We start from the raw sequence: 17,235 nt of genomic DNA, 5'->3' as shown, positions 1-17,235 counted from the left end.
GTGAAGGTGGCCAAAGACTTGTAAGATGCTTTACAAATTAGAAAGTGCTATTTAACTATGTGCTATTATTGTTGTTGAAATTATCAAGGCAGGATTGCTTTGTGTGTCTGAACGAGGCTTTTGGAAGGTGGTATGCTTTTAAACTGTAGGGGTTTTTTTTATTGAAAAACAAATATACAACTTGGAAAGGGCATGTTTTCTGTAAGTTCCTGTAATACTTAGAGAGGAAAGTATGAAATGCTCACTTTTAAAGGCTAGTCACTAATCAGCATAGTCAGTTGAAGCTGGTTCTTATAAGATGACAGGTCATTTATCTTAACAGTTCAGATAAAAGCCTTCCTTCACTTGAGTTTTTTTTCTTTATTTTCTTTGTTTTTGCTTGAATTGCCCTGATAAATGCCTGGATCTCCATTTCCCTTTTGCAGTAAAGACATAGTATATCTGTCCAGACCTAAAGTGACATTGGTCCTCATAAGAAGTTTTCTCGGGACAACTGGCCTATTCTCATAGGTACTTCTGGGTCTTCTATAAAACCAGATCTCCATTTGGTAAAACTTCCCAGAGCAGCACAAGAGAGCTCACAGTCAAAGGATGTAACTCCATTCTCTAAAAGAGACATTTCCTCTTTTCTCTACTTTTCTTCCCCCATCCACCCACCCTTTGAAGGAATCATTTTATGTAGGAGATGTCAGATAGGAATGCTGAGGAGCTCAATGCAAGACCCAGGTTCAAGTGGTACCTCTGATATCTGCTGGCTATGTGACTCTGGGCAACTCTCTATAAGTTGCACAGAATGTACAGACCTTCAGTGTAGAGGGTATTCTCCATAACAGCAAAATCTCAGGTCCAGTCCTATTCCTATCCCTTGCTATAAAATGCTATCACCATTCTCTAAATTGCAATAGACTTGGTTGACATGCTTACCAATACATTCCAACCATGACTGATTTAACATTTACCTTCTGTAGGGCTGCACAGAAGCTTAGCACTCAGGTAAAGTCTATGCTTTGAGAACCAGATTGTACAGATCATTCCTATAGATCAAGGATTTGAACACCTAGCAACTCACTCCTCTTTTCTAGACACTGGGCCAGGTGCTCTTGTAGGCCTAAGCAATACTTCACATCCTAACAAGTCCTCGGTGCTCTTAAGCAAGTCCTAAGCCTTGCCTAAATGGTTGAAGAAAATAATTAGAAGGAATGACATCCTTGTTTTTTTCAGAAGCAAAAATAGTGTTGAAGAAATTGCCAGAAATGAAGGCTATCCAGATGCTAATTTGAAAGGGAAAGACTCCTCCATGGCTGAATTTCTAGTCACATTCAAGAAAACAAGCAAAGTTCTTTGTGTGTTTGTAGGGAGAGAGGAAGTAAAGAAAAAGAGACTTAACATTGAGGGCCCTCCTTAGAATCCACAGAGGCTCTATGCAGGTGCCTATGTAAAGAAATGAAAGATTTCTTATTACTTACCTGAGGGCCTTGTTCAGTGGTCGGGTCAAAAGGACTCCCAACTATTCGCCTCTTGGCACGCTCCACGCTTCTTCGAACAAACTCCTCATAGATGGACTCTTCCACAAAAATGCGGGATCCTGCTGTACAGCACTGACCTTGGTTGAAGAACACTCCCTGGTGGGCCTGCTCCACAGCGTAGTCCACTGCAAGATGAAAGTCGCCATCTTTTCCGTGTTGCCCTCATCCACTACATTCCCCACTAGTGAAGCCAACACCTGTGTCTTTTCCCCAAAGCACCCAATGCAATGCTATACATGAGAGAAATGGGCTGGAAAGGCAACTGAGGTGAGATGTCGATGGAATTGGTGTTTGGTGCCCAACTGGTATCAAGGGGTAACTTTTATTTTTAATAGGAACAGGAAAGAGAATATGCCCTTCACTCTTCTGATGAACATATATCATATAATGCCACTCATAATAATGATACCTTTGTCCTTATTCATTCCTCGTGTCCTTATTCATTCCTTTAGCTGCTAAAGGAATAATGTTATCCAAGTTTCTATTAAATGGATGATATATCCTTTTGATAGAGGGAATAATTAAAAGAGAGGGTGAATTTTTAGCTAGGTAAGGGACAAACCGGGAGGTTAAACAACTGGACTTTCTGATGAAATCAAGTAAGCAAAGATGTACTAGGTGTTTATATATGTGCCAGATGCTGAATAGAAGAGGTAGCCCATGATAGTAGAGGGGGCACTGGTGTAAGAGTCAAAAAGACTTGGGCTTACCTCCTGCCCTTAGACATTTATTAGCCACGTAAATTTGATCTGACTGAATTGATCTTACTAAGCCTCAGTTTCATCATCTGGGAAATGGGAGGGTTGGATCTGCTGGCCTTCAAGGTCCATTCTGGCTAACAGCGTGCTGGTAAATGCTTAACAACTATGTCTCTACGGGGGGGAAATGCATGCACAACCCATTTAAATATAATCTGCATTAATATTTTCTCCATCACTTTCTTAAGCCTAGGAATGAACCACACAGTAAATCAAGCCCCAGTTCGTAGCATTTGTTGATTTCTAAGGTGTAAATGTTCACCTTGAAAATACAACAATCGACTCTCACAAGCCGGTTTGAGTGGGCTCTAGTACACCTCAACTTCTGGCTTTAAATCTGTGATCCTATGACCACATCACTTACAAAATCATCGACCCACTGATAAAACTGAAGATTAAAAAAATGGGGCCACCACGTGAAAAAAGGGATTCAGTCTGTTCTTCCTGGTCCCAGAGGAGAGAACTAGGAACAATTAGTAGAAGTTGAAAAAAAAGGCAGAGTTTGGAATTCCCCCGACCATGAGGGCTGTCTAAAAGTAGCATGGGCCACCTTGGGAATCAGGGAGCCCTTCATCAGTATGGGACATCAAGAAGAAGCTGAGGGACCACCCGTTGGGGATTCTGTCACGGGGATTCTTGTTCTGATACAAGTTAGGATACATGATGTGTGTGGTTCCTTCCAACTCTGAGGAGGCATAAAGATGAAATGGGGAAAATCTCCTTTCCTGGAGAGGCTTAGAAAAAAAGTAGGGCCCTCAGTGATCCAGGGTAGTTTAAATGTCACATGATTCAGAAGCATCACAAGAGTTTATTACTGTATCCCTAGGATTAAAAGTGGCCTCTTTTTATTCACCTGTTAATTCATAATGTTTCTCTCCTCTACTTCTAATATAAAATAATTTTTTCTTCAAGACAACTGGGATCCAGCTAAGGATGCTTAGCTTCAAAGACCAGGCTCTTAGTAGCTTTTTTTTAAAAATAGAGATCAAAAAGAAGAGGAGAAGAAACGGAAGATAGGAGGGGAGGGGAGTAGACAGAGGAGAGAAGAATAGAGAAGAGGGGAGGGGAGGGGAGAAGAAAAGAGGAGAGGAGAGGAAAAGAGAGGAGAAGAGAACAGGAGAGGAGGGGAAAAGAGAAGAAAAGAGAAGAGGAGAAAGAAAGGAGAGGAGAGAAAAGGAGAAGAGACAGAGCTTATGTGTAACTGTCCTGGGAAATGTGTAAGATCTGTAGCTGACTTACAATCAGCATCTGCAAAAATAATATTTGGACTCTTCCCTCCAAGCTCCAGAGTTACTCTCTTCAAATTACTCCTTCCAGCTGCTTCTTGAATCAGTTTTCCAACCTGAAAGGAAAGGAAGTGGAGAAAGGTTTAACATGCACTATCATCAGAGAGTTGGCAGCCATAGCCTGCTACGGACAGCAATTGGTTGTAGCAGTAAATAAATAATCATGTATTGAAGACTTATTGGTGGAATGACACAAAGATAGCTCACAGGGCCTTTCCCAGAAGAGGACAGCAGGCGAGATAATCAAACTTGTCAATGAAGGATATTTTTTTTAGGTCTTTAAGGTCTATGGAAATATCTTGGAGAGTTGTTTTACTATCATAGCTGAAATGAACAGAAAAAAGAGAGGAGGGGAGAGGCTTCTAATCTGGTACCTTGAACACTGAGTGATCTTCTGTCTGAGTAACTGGCATGCATGCCATGGCCCAAATTAGCACAGTGAGATTTCTAAACTTGGATCATGGCCTTGGTATTCAGATTTTGGCCTTTAAAGAAAGCCAAACTGCTCTCTATTTGATATCAAAAGCAACTACATGTCCAACTACAGATGGATGTAAAACACATTATTCAAGTGTTCTTTTTAAAAATGCCACGTATTACAATAAACTAATGAAAGAGACAGCGAAATGCTGTGTAATTAAAATAGACCTAGAGAAGAAACGAGAAAATGAACTTTTCCTTTCCTTGGGAGCTGGGGATAGGAGAATACTATAGTGCACAGTGTTGCATAAACAGTGATGAGGTCCCCAAGAAAGTTGGTCTTGGCCTCCCTGAAGGTCCTCTCACAAGACACTCCATCTCCCAGCTTCATGAATGTTTACTTGCTGTCCCCCATGCTTGGAATGCTCTCCCTCCTCATCTCTGCCTCCTGGCTTTCCTAGCTTCCTTCTTATCCCAGCTAAAATCCTACCTTTCTCAATCTCCCTTAATGCTAATACTTTCCCTCTGAAGTTGTCTCCAATATATCATATAGATAGAAAGATACCTTGTTTGTATATAGTTATTTGCATGTTGTCTCTCTCATCTGACATAAGTCCCATGAGAGCAAGAACTGGTTTTTGTTTGTTTTTGCCTTTCTTTTTATCCTCAACATTTAGCACAGTGCCTGGCATATAGTAGGCAACTAATAAATGCTCACTAACTGATCGTTACAAGGGATGGCTTACTGGTTAGGAGAAGAGAGGGCAAGGAGGTATAAATAGAAATGACTGGACATAAAAATAAAAGACATCAACAAAACATTTTTTTAAGGTCAAGGATTAGAATGTGATTCCTTTAATACAAACTTAGGACTGGAAAGTGGCCATCAAATATAGCTCCTGCCTCTAGGTAGGACTGCTTAAAAGAACTCCAGACAGCTCTAGGGCTACTTTTAATATTAAACTATAGGCCTATACTACTTATCTAAAATCTGACTCAAGTAACTGGAAATGGATTTGAAGGTGAGAGTTGGCAAAAGAATAGCCATAAATGAAGCTTGAATGAGTGCTCTGCTTGGTCAGGTTGGTGACCCAAAGACTAAAAAAATGGAGTGTTTCAGGTACTAGGGAGAAAAAGATGGGAGAATCAAGAAAGAACAGAAATATAAAGGAGCTGGTGTTGGTAGAAACTCATGGAAAGGAAGGCAAATGGACAGAACAACAAAGGGATATGGGGTAGAGGTAAACTAAAGCAAACAGAGGCAGTGTGTCAGTCAACTAGCATTTAGTAAGCATTTACAGTATGTCAGGTATTGTGCTAAAACTGGGGGTTCAAAGAAAGGCAAAAAGAAGTCCCTGCTCTCAAAGAGCACCCCCTCTAATGGGAGAAGACAACATGCAAACAACCATGCACATACAATTTATATAAAGGATAAATTGGGAGTGTCTGAAGGGAAAGAGTGCTGGCTTTTCATTCAGAGGATCTAAGTTCTTCTGCTTACTTTGCTAGTTGCTATCTCAAATGAAATGATGCATGTAAAGTGTTTTGCAAACTTGAATACCCTATATAAATGGCAGGTAGTGTTATTACTTATGTGACCTTGAATAAGTTGCTTAACTTCTATGGACTTCAGTTTCATTATTTATAAAATGAGGAGGTTGGCAATCATCTTTTCAGCTCTAAATCCTATGATGGTATGTAGGGTACTACACAAGGGTAGAGAACATAACTTATGCTATCATATCAATTTGTCAGCAAGTATTTACATGTCTAGCATTGTTACAACAGGGCTTCCAAAATAGTAGTAGTTATAAGACAGGGAGGGAGGAAGAAAAAAGAAGAAGAAGGAAAAGGAGAGGAGGAAGAAGGAAAAGAAGGAGAAGAAGGAGAAGGAAGTGGAGGAGAAAGAGGAGGAGGAGGAGAAGGAGGAGGAAGAGGAGAAAGAGGAGGAGGAGAAGGAGAAGGAGAAGGGGAAGGGGATGGGAAGAAGAAGAAGAAGAAGAAGAAGAAGAAGAGAAGAAGAAGAAGAAGAAGAAGAAGAAGAAGAAGAAGAAGAAGAAAGGATTGTGCTAAAATTAAAAGACAGATGACAGCATATCTTAAAGAGGGAAAGAAGAAAAAAAATGATGTTGTAGTACCATGTTGGCTTGTCTACATTATATACCATTAAGGCTCAGAATCTTTACTAATTCTGATCCAAATAAAGCTGTCAAATAGTAACTATTCTGCACATGCCTATATCAAAAAAATTTTAAATCAATAAATCTATCAACAAAAATTTAATAAGAGCCACTACAATCCAGGCATTGTCCTGAGCCCTAGGGATACAAAGACAAAAATTAGCAGTTACTGTCTTCAAGGCAGAGAGCAGAATATTCTATTGAGGGAGATATGAAGTACCTACAGAATATATACAAATACAATCCAAACAACACCCATCAAGTACCTAGCACTGTGCTAGATGCTATGGGAAGAAAAAAGGTGTTTGTAATCTTGTCAAGGAAACAGCACTTATAAATGTGAAATAATTGGAAAAGAAAATAAGACCATATGTAATCAGGTGCCAACAGGTGTGTAATAAAGTTTGAAAGTATTATGGGAGGCTAGGAAGGGATGCTGTGGTTGAGTTATTTTCAGAAGGAGCCCTCAAGTCTAGCCCAATGATCACTGAAAAAGTAAAAGAGTTTTTTCCATTTAACTAAACTGGGTATATTTTCTTTAGGATGACTTTCAGATTTTTAAGCATGCTTCTGCATGAGGAAGAGAGCAAAAGGTAATCATGGACTATGAAGCAGCAGAAAGTTTTGGGAAAGAAAGAAAGACGAAAGAAAGAAAGAAAGAAAGAAAGAAAGAAAGAAAGAAAGAAAGAAAGAAAGAAAGAAAGAAAGAAAGAAAGAAAGAAAGAAAGAAAGAAAGAAAGAAAGAAAGAAAGAAAGGGAGACTAGGTACTGAGCAGTCTGTTCCTTGAACAAGTCCCCCACTCCTCCATAATGGTGGAACTGATCTATTTTTGTGAAGCAGGCTAGATTCTACCCTAGCTAGGAATTTAGTGTTATCTTAAGGTACTGATTTTAAAAGAACAAATAGAGATTAAAAATTCTTATGCGTGCCCATCCCAGTGGCTCATATAAAAGAAAACCATCAGTGAGCAGAAAATATGATTATCTTAGAGGTTTTAAAAGTGATTTACAAAGTAAATTCAAAGTAGATTCACAGATGGTCAAGGGATTTTTATCTTATTAACTTTATCCTAATTCTGCCCCAGGAGCAAAAGAATACTTCAGAAACATAGGCTTTCTTAGAAAGAGGTGAGATTCTCTTTTAAATTCTCTTGCATGGGTAATGTGTTTACTCTCCTGGAAAAGAGCTGGCATCTAATAATAATAATAATAATAAATACATAAACTTTTTTTTTTTACTTCCTACTTTCTGCCAAAATTACCTCATTGGTGGACCAGAATGGACCAGAATACTATTCAGAAAATGAAAAGTGGTCACTGAAGGGATTCCATAAGAAAATATGTCCTCATGTAAGTTCCTTTTTGTTTTATACCTTAAAATATGTTGCTTGTGCCAGAAGGTGAAACACTGAGGAAGGCTGGGGAGTAGAAGGAATGAAGAGCTTCTGTCTCAGCCCTTACCCTTGCTGATGCCCTTGCTTAGCATGTGCATCTTAGTTTCTATAAGTTCTCTCAGTTCAAAGAAGCTAGAAACTGTCAGCTTTTGCTTTCCATTTCTCACTTTCAAAAAATCAGAAATTGATAGAATTCTTTGGAGTGACAATTCCCAGATCCTTCCAGAGCATCTCTCACCGCATGATCCCCAAATACTCAGACAAGTAAGACTGTCCCAGGAAGGATTAGGCAAGGCCTTTTGCCTCACAATCTCATCTCAGTAACTTATTAACACTGAATATTGCATCAGAGATTTCATTAAATATACCTTTTAAAGATGGCTTTGAGTCTAAGGAATTATTAGCCTTGCTAAAAATCGTTGCTCTAAAAGAGGAAAAACTGGAGTTTTTAAACTCAATAAGCTAAGTGGTGCAGTGAATATAGTGCTGGATACGGAGTCAGAAAGACTCATCTTTCTGAGTTCAAATCTGGCCTCAGACACTTATTAGCTTTGCGATCCTGGACAATTCACACATTTGCCTCAGTTTCCTCATCTGGAAAATGAGCTGGAGAAGGAAAGGGCAAACCACTCTAATATCGTGCCAAAAAAAACCCCAAATGGGTCATGAAGAGTCAGACATGACTAAACAATAACATCAGGGTAAGAGACAACATCCCATAGGGGAAAGAGGGCTGACCTTGGAGTCAGAAGACCTGCGTTCAAGTCCTACCTCTGAAACATAGTAGCTGGGTGACTATCCACAAGTCACTTAACCACTCAGTGCCACCAGGCATTTTCCTAAGAGTACCTTACAGAGGAGCCATTGATCTGTTTTGGTGGAGGGAATTTCTACCACAGAAGTTCCTTATATTGATGAAATCATTAGGTCCAGTTTAAAAATGTTTATATATGCAAGGCAGCAGCTAATGCTGAGTATATAAAAATAGCTGTGATGGGGACCCTGCCCTCAAGGAATTTAAAACTTAAAGGTTGGTAGGAAAAGTACACAAAAGAGAATGAGAAAAATGCAAAGGACTGTGAAAATTAGTAACAGAATAATAATAACACTAAGCTAGCAACTTATTATGTGCCAGGCACTATGCTGAGCTTTACAATTATTATCTCATTTGATCCTCCCAACAATTCTAAAAGGTAGTTGCTATAATTATCCCCATTTTATAGATGAGGAAACCAAGGCAAACAGAGTTAAGTGACTTGCATAGGGTCACCCAATTATCTGAGACCAGATTTGGACTGAGATAAGTCTTCCTGAGTCCATATGCAACACTCTATCAACTACATCATGTAGCTACCTGCAAAAAAAAAAAATACTATTTGTCATATGGGATGGCTTTCTGGAAGGGGAAGAGAGAGAGACACTTAGATACTAATGGTGGGATAAGAAAGGGAAGGGGCATCGCTATGCATTGAAAGAGGGCACTTCTAAAGAAAGAGATTGCGGGCAGCTAGAGTCAGTTTCAGGACAGCTGGAAATCAGAGGTTAATGGGGACACTCCAGTCCACCAGTCAGATTTTTCTTCCCCTAAACAGTGCTCCTTTTATCTCTTTTGCCCTGCTGCTAACTCCTTTGAAAGTCAGTGCTGCTGCCTAGAAGGCCTCCTGACAAGGAAGATGCCAATGGGCATGTATGCCAAGAGAAAGGAGGATATGCATAAATGGGGGAGAAGGAGAATCTAGCCATTCTGTTTTGCAGCTACAGAATAATCTGGCAAGAGATTATATTGGATGAAGGCTATAACACTCACCAAAAGGGTAGAAAGACAGCAAAGGGAAATTAGGGACATCAAGGGCTCAATTCCATGCCAGCTGGAAGTGGGAGTTAGAGACAGCCCTATCAGCTGCGAGGGCTGGTCCTTCTGAGGAGCTTCAGTCTCCCAGGCTGTCTCTGTGTTCTGTGGAAGGCCAGTGGTCAGGTCCAGAGCCTGGAGGCCACATGTGGCCTTCTAGGTCCCTTGGTGTGGCCTTTTGATGGAGTCCAACTTTTACAGAACAAATCCTTTTATTAAGGGGATTTGTTCTGTGAAGTTTGGATTCAGTCAAAGGGCCACACTTGAGGAGTTAGAGGGCCACATGTGGGCTCAAGGCCACAGGAACCCACCCCTAGTTCAGGTAAAGAGAATAGCCAAACCTGTTCTCAAACACTTTTCTTTGGCCTTCAGTGCCCTGTCCAGTACTTCACCCCAGATGCTTTCTTGCCATCATTCAGTCAATCAATAAGTATTATTTTGTACGTACTGTATGCTTGACACTGGGATAGTGATGGTTGATGGGGATACAAGTGCAAAGAAAAGAACAATGCCTATTCATGGAGCTTTCATTCTAATGGAGAGACAAGTACAGTCTGTGTGTGTATGTATTATACACACACACACACACACACATACACACACACAGAGTAACAACTAACAATATGAATGTGAAGATCAACTATAAACCAAAAATTTGAAAGTACATGTAACAAAATTATAAAGACCAAACAGGATGCAGAGTGAAGAGATATGAGAAGACCAATCTACTGCTTCATGGAGGTGGGAGGTCCACAGATGTTACACATTGCATATGTTTTCAGCTTCTTTCAATGTATAGATCTGTATTACTATTTTTTCCCCTCTGTAAAAAATGCTATTTGTCATATGGAATGACTCTCTGGGAAGGGGGAGAGAGGGATATTTGCCATAACCATGGTGATTTAAGCAACAGAAAATATCAATAAAACTTATTTTTAAAAAAAAGAACAAATACAAAGTAGTTAAACACAAGAGAGTTTGGGAGGGAAGGCACTAGCAGTTTGGGAGATTAGTAAAGGCAGAATATGGTGCATGAGCTGTACTTTAAGCACATGCATCCTTTGACACATCTGGTCCTTGTGTGTAGAATCACATGATTTATTTCTTCCATTATTTGAAAAGTCTTTAGAATGCTAAGGAATGCTGATAACAAAGAAGTAGAGAAAGTTCATGAAATAGCAAGTAGAAATATATACTTTTTGAGTTTAAAATGTCTCAAAAATGTTTATTGTCACTCCTGGTCCTACTGGTGTTAAAGGGACAGAGAGACTCCACGAGGTGGAGAGGGGATGGTGGGAGGGGATGCCAGGAATGGCAAATGACCAGGGCAATGGCATAGACTGAAGATGCGATGCGGTGTGTGAGAAGCAGAGAGAAGGTTAGTTTGGCTGGATCAAAGAAGGCCACCCACCCTGCATCCCCCTCACCTGGCGCCTTCTACTTTAGGTTCTAGGGAACTTAAATCATTGCTTATAGAAAGGGCCCTTCAATCAAAACATGCCTCACCATCCTTATTACTTAACTAGACCAAAATACACTTCCCTGGCTTCCCTGGCTGCCACTTACCCTATTAGAATGCAAGTACCTTGAGGGCAGGAACAGTTTTACTTATTTATTGCATCCCCAGCACTTAGCACAGTGGCTGGCCCATACTAAGAATGATTTTATTCATTATAGACCAATGCCTTATTTCAAAGTGACTTTAAAAAATGATCAGGAGCATGACCCCTCATTAATGTCAAATGATTTCGTGCATCTGAAAATCTAAGGAACCTAGGAGGTACAATGGATAGAGTGATGTACTGGGAGTCAGGAAGACCTAAATTCAAATCCTGCCTTGGGTATTTACTAACTGTGCAACCCTGGGCAAATCACTTCATTTATCTCTGTCTCAGTTCCCTCACCCGTAAATTGGGGATAGAAATAGCACCTACCCCCCAGGAATGTGGTGAGGATGAGATGCAGTCATATTAGTAAAGCATTTTGCAAACCTTAAAGCACTATATAAATGCTAGCTGTCATTATTATCTACACCTGGATGTCTTGCAATAATATCCAACTCAACATCATTCAATATTGAACTCATTCCTGCCCCAGCCCCCTCCCCCACACACCAACCTGCCTGTCCTCCCAGCATACGTAGCATTAAAAATTTAGAGCTGGGAGGAATCTTCAAAACCAATGAGCCTGGTCCTTTCATGATTATAGAAAAGGAAACTGAGGCTCAAAGAGATTAAAGATTAATAAACTAAATAAAGATTAATGAAATAAATAAAAATACAATGTAATATAGATGTTAATTTGTAGTTTTCTAAATCAATCTGTGGCCCTGCAAGGATCCATTTCTATTTGAATTGGACACCAGTGTGCCACACAATTTTTCCACTCACCAAGGCTTAAAATTCTCAATTAAAATCATTTTTGTCTTTGAATCTTCGAGCTCTTTCAACTGCTATGTCCATTTAGTTGCCAAGTCCTTTCGATTTCATTTCTACAATATCTTTCATATCTGTCTCTTCCTCTTCACACCCCTTATTTCCAATCTGGACCTTTGTAGCCACTTCTTAACTGTTCTCTCTGTTTCCAATCTCTCCTCTCTTTTATATGTCCTTCAAATATACTTCAAAAATAATCTTCCCAAGGCACATGTCTGATCTTGTTATACCAATATACAAAAACATTCACGAGCTTTTTATTGTCTCTAGAAAAAAAAATAAAGCTTTGTTTGTTTGTAATAGGCCTTCCCTCTATCTTATGGCTCCAGCTTGTCATTATAGCCTTAGTTCACAATACTCTCTTCTTACATTCTACTTTGCAGGCATATTGGATTGTTGAGTGCGTGGGGAGGAGTCATGAAATTGGATTAGAAAGATAGGTTGGAGGCAAATTAGGGTTTTAAATCTCAAACAGAGGCATTTGTATTTCATAGGAGAGGCAACATTAAAACTTATTGAGCCCCTAGGAGCTGATGAGATCAAACCCACACTTAAGAAATGTCATTTTGGCAGCTGTTTGGAGGATGGATTGGAGAGAGACTAGATATAGGGACACCAACTAGGAAACTTTTATAATAGTCCAGGGGAGAGATGAGGCCCTGAATTTGAGTGATTGTGATTTAAGTAGAGTAAAGGGGATGGCTGGGAGGGATGTTAAGGAGGTAGAATGGATAAGACTTGTTAACTGATTGGGGGCAGTGTTGGGGGAAGGGAGAATTTATTAAGCACCTAGTATTTGCCAGGAGTTCAAATCTGGCCTCAAATTCTTACTAGCTCTGTGCCCCTGAGCAAATCACTTAACCTCTGTCTGCCTCAATTTTCCTCATCTCTAAAATGAGCTGGAGAACGAAATGGCAAACCAATCTAGTATCTTGGCCAAGAAAACCCTAAAAGGGGTCTCACAGAGTCAGACATGACTGAAAGGACTGGACAACAAAAAATGTGTCAGGAATTGTGCTGAATGCTTCACAAATACTATCTCATTTGATCCCCACAGGACAATAGCCCCTGGGAGGTAGATGCCATTTTTGTCTATATTTTACATTTGTTCAGGATCACACAGATAATAAGTGCCTGAGACACTTATTTGAACTCAGTTCTTCCCTGCTCCAGGCTCAGTGATCTAGCCACCATAACACCTAGCTATGAATGAGGGAATGAATGAGAAAAAAAAAAAGAATCAAGTAAGCCTTCTAGTTAGGCTATAACATCCTAGCATTCAAAAATAAAATTTTATTTTATTGGTCTAAAAATATATACTATGTATTAATATAATAGTTATTATTTTATTGTTATACCTTGTCTTCAGTCCTAAGAAAGCCAGATGCTAGAGGAAGATAAGTCTAGCACAGTGCCTTGTATACAGTAGGTACTTAAGAAATGTTTATGTTGATTATGTTAATTTTGAATTTCTCTTTCAATTGCTGCCTGGCATGCATTTAGGCCACTGTTGGATTTCCATTATAAACTGATTTACTTTAGGCTTTAGGAATGTAGGCCACAGCTTATTTGTGGCTGTAATAGCTATGCAAAAAGCTTGCTCAGTTCCTGTTAATCAGAGAATGGAGAATAATACCAAAGAACAATTTTTCCTGGCTCAGTGTTCTGCCAGACTTTCCTTAGAAGCTGACTTTTTAGTAAACATTGTAGGAGTAAATTTCTAGGTGAATAAAGCAATCATTTTTAGAAAGCTCTATGGCAATATAAAATCAGGGCTATAAATCTATTTACATCATAGGACCCAGTGATCCTACTACCATAAACATAACTTGAGGATGTTATTAAGGGGGAGGGGGTAAAGGAGAGAGAGAGGAAGATCTATCAGCATGAAAATATTCCTAACTATTATGCTCAACACCAAAAAAAGGAAAGAACCCCATATGCCCAATGATTAGTGAGTTACTAAACAAATAATAACTATTTTGGAGTTATTGATTTAAAATACAATATTTTTAAAATAATATTTACTTAAAAGTTTGTCTTTGTTGATGATTAATAAGTGTAGACTGAAAATATATATTTTTAAAAATAATAGCTCATGTGTCCAACTTTGTAAGGCAAATTCTAGCCCCAATTTAAGAGAAATTATAGATGGGGCAGGTTATTACAGTCCCAGGAAGCCTTGACCAATTCAGGTCCTTCTCAGTCTGCATGACACTTTATAGACTTGTCTAGTTCCAGGAATACTTTAAGGTTCAAGTTTGTAAGTGAGTAATTGGGAGAAATGGTGCAGTCTGACTGCCCTTAATGTCCTTCATGGGAACCAATCTGGGACCCAGGGTCAGGCCAAGTCCCAGGTTGCCCTCTGGTTCTTAACACCAGATATGGATTAGAATTGAACCAACTTTCATGAATAAAGGGATAAGGTACCATGAAACCAACCATGGGGCTCCAAGTTTCCAGATCTGAAGGTCAAGACATTCTTGGGAAAATATATTATCATCTATAAAGTTTTTGCTGCTGGGGGCAAAGGAGGGAGGTGAATGGTCCAAGACTCAATTGACCCCAGAGTTTCCTGTCATCTATCATGACAGGAGGGGGGAAAGAGATGTTCAAAGGGGCTTAATTGAAACCCCAAAGCTTATGATTCTTTCAAGGAAAAAGTCATCTTTCAATGGAAAAACAGTCCAACTGAGAACAGAAAAGCAAAAAAAAAAAAAAAAAAGAAGAGATGGCAGATCAGATGGAAACTAGAAAATAGCTTTTAAAATTGCCAAGAAGCAAGTTGAAGAGTATTTTGCAAATGACCCCAGAACTAGTAAGAGATTCTTTTTGAAAACACCAAAACAAGGAAGCTATCAGACAATAAGCATGGTCCTTTGATGATCCTGATTCCAAAACTATGATCTAAGGTGAAAGCAAAAGAGAAACAAGCTGGGAGGCAATCCAGTGACATGGAAAGAGAATTTTTTAAAGAGAAAGAGAAGAGAAAGGGAGTGATTTAAAGTCAGGGGATCTGAGTTTGAGTCCTGCCTCTACCATTTATTATCTAGGTAGCCTTAGGCAAATGACAGAATCTCTCTTGTCTTCATCTATAAAATGAGAGGACTGGGTTAGAAAACATCTAAAATCCCCTCTGAGTAATCTCAGAGAGAATACATGGAGTTCAGGAGGACTGAAAAAGGACCCTTCTGGTAGAAGATGGGACTTTAGCTGAGACTTGAAGTAAGCCAGGGGGCAGAGATAAAGAGGAGCAGGGCTCTGTCAAGGACAACCAGCGAAACTCGACTGAGTAATGGAGTGTCTTAGGTGAGGATCAGAAGAAAGCCTGTGTCACTGGATCCCAGAGTACATGGAGGTGTGTAAAGGTGAGCAGAGACCAGCTTATGGAGGGCTTTAAAAGCCAAATAGAGGATTTTATATTTGATCTTAGAGGTATTAGGGAGGTTGATTGAATGGGGAGGGAGTGACATGGTCAAACTTGTGCTTTAGGAAGAGCAATTTGACAGTTAAGCAAAGAATGAACTGGAGTGGGGAAGAACTTGGGGAAGTCAGAAACCCTAGCAGGCTATTGCAATAGTCTGGGCAAGAAGTGATAAGAGTCTGCACCAGGACAGTGGCAGTGTTAAGACAAGTGAGGGGGCGTATATGAGAAAAGTTATGAAGGTAGGAACAAAAGGATTTGACCATTGATTAGATATCAGGTAAGATAGAGTGAGTAGTCAAGGATGATGCCTAGAAGGATGCTGGTCACTTTTTTAAAACTAAGGATGACGTTAGAAATATTCTGATACCCAACTGCTTCCCAAATGACAAGCTGGTGGTACTTTATCAAGCAGTCACCAATGGAATCATGGGGTGCAGTCCCATAATTCATGCAGTCCCATCCTTCAAATTATAATAGTAGGATATGGGAAAGTCATTCTTCAGATGGTAGGGTGTATCACCTGAAAGAGTTATCAAAGAGAATCTGGGGATATAGGTGAAACTAGCAACCTAAGCTGGAAAATCATAGAATTGGAAGTTGGAAGGCACTTTGGAGGACTTTCCATTCACCCCACTCATTTTTCTGATGAGGAAATGGAGGCTGAGAAATTACTTGATTTGTCCAAGCCCATACAGATAGCAAATGTCAGAGAAGTGATTTAAATCCAAACCTTGAGATACCTATATCCTTTATACTATGCCATAGCATGATTATTCATTTTACTCAGGTCATGTCCATCAACCCAGTACTGTTAATGAGCTGACAACTAGAAGCACTCTAGAGACCAGAGGCAAGAACTAAGCAGGGGGACTGACAAAAAGCCCAGGTTTTGAAGCTGGAAGAAGAGAAAGTTTGCTCCTGTCCTTGGAAGGCAACTAATGTAATTCTCCAGGGATGGTGGCATCTCTCGTAAGAGGTCACATGGTTGCCTAGCCCACGAATAAGAAATGAAGAAGTTGAGTTTCATCAAGGAGGGAAATTTGGGGGATAAGGAAGTGCCAGCTTGAATCATTTCCCTCAGAGGGAACCAAAAATGGGGACAGGTTACCCTGTAAGCTGTGTTAGTCAATCCAATCCAGCACTGGACTGTAATTAACTTAGGATAACACATCTATGCCTTGTAAACTCATTCCTATGACAACAATTCTTGCATTATCTAATTCACAACGTGGTAGCTGTTGTGAAGAAAGTGCTTTGTAAATCATAAAGCACTATATAGAGTAGTTGTTATTGTTGTTGTTGTTATTGTTATTATTACCCTTTCACTTTACTCTTAGCGGCCTAGGAAAGCAACTTTTGAAAAATCCAACTTTGCCTCAGCTCAACTAAAAGCAAAAGGGATTTTTCTTAGGACCTAGACTGAGCATTAGGGGACCAAAGTGTTCTTAGAGGTCAAGTATGGTAGTGGGAGCAATAACTGTGCCCTATCCCACCTCTTCCCTCATTGCTCCCATCCCTAAGGACAAATCTAAAATGCTGGAACCATCAGACAGTTGGAAATTTGGGACAGGAAATGATAAGACACCTGGTATTCTTGTTCTCTTCCTGCTTGGTCAATTCCCTGACATTATGGGATTGGGAACCTCATCACGGTTGGCGAACTGGATTATAGACAAGACCACAATGGGTAAAGATAAATGGACACTTCCTTAGGTGGATAAGTGTAATAATTTGGGTTATTTAATTTAATTAATAATAATTTTTAGGATAGGTCATCTTTAACTGCATTTATAAAGGTTCAAACAAAGGAACAAACCATGATATGTCCAAGTAAATTATTCTATGTAGATAAAATCTAAGCCAATGGGGGGAACATGAAGAAATAACGGACAAGGTCAATTAACCAGCTGTTTGTTTATAATGGCAAGATGAGTTTCAATGAGGACAAGCAAACAGATTA

General features: G+C 39.6%; 1 protein-coding gene across 2 annotated transcripts in view; it reads right to left on the bottom strand.

Annotated features, from left to right (window-relative positions):
- Positions 1 to 17,235, bottom strand: part of ALDH1A2 (aldehyde dehydrogenase 1 family member A2) — a 110,740-nt gene that overhangs the window by 14,919 nt on the left and 78,586 nt on the right. For both annotated transcript variants that reach the window (XM_020981778.2, XM_020981767.2), the window contains 2 exons: positions 3,524 to 3,626; positions 1,467 to 1,651 (listed from right to left, as the gene is read on the bottom strand). In XM_020981778.2, coding sequence (XP_020837437.1) covers positions 1,467 to 1,651; positions 3,524 to 3,626 — 288 coding nt within the window. The remainder of the gene's footprint in view (positions 1 to 1,466; positions 1,652 to 3,523; positions 3,627 to 17,235) is intronic.

This window comes from Phascolarctos cinereus, unplaced genomic scaffold (genome assembly GCF_003287225.1).
Source record: "Phascolarctos cinereus isolate Bilbo 61053 unplaced genomic scaffold, phaCin_HiC Scaffold_3;HRSCAF=262, whole genome shotgun sequence".
NCBI classification, from domain to species: domain Eukaryota; kingdom Metazoa; phylum Chordata; class Mammalia; order Diprotodontia; family Phascolarctidae; genus Phascolarctos; species Phascolarctos cinereus.
The sequence above is the reverse complement of the archived record's forward strand: the minus strand, read 5'-3'. Positions and strand labels throughout refer to the sequence as shown.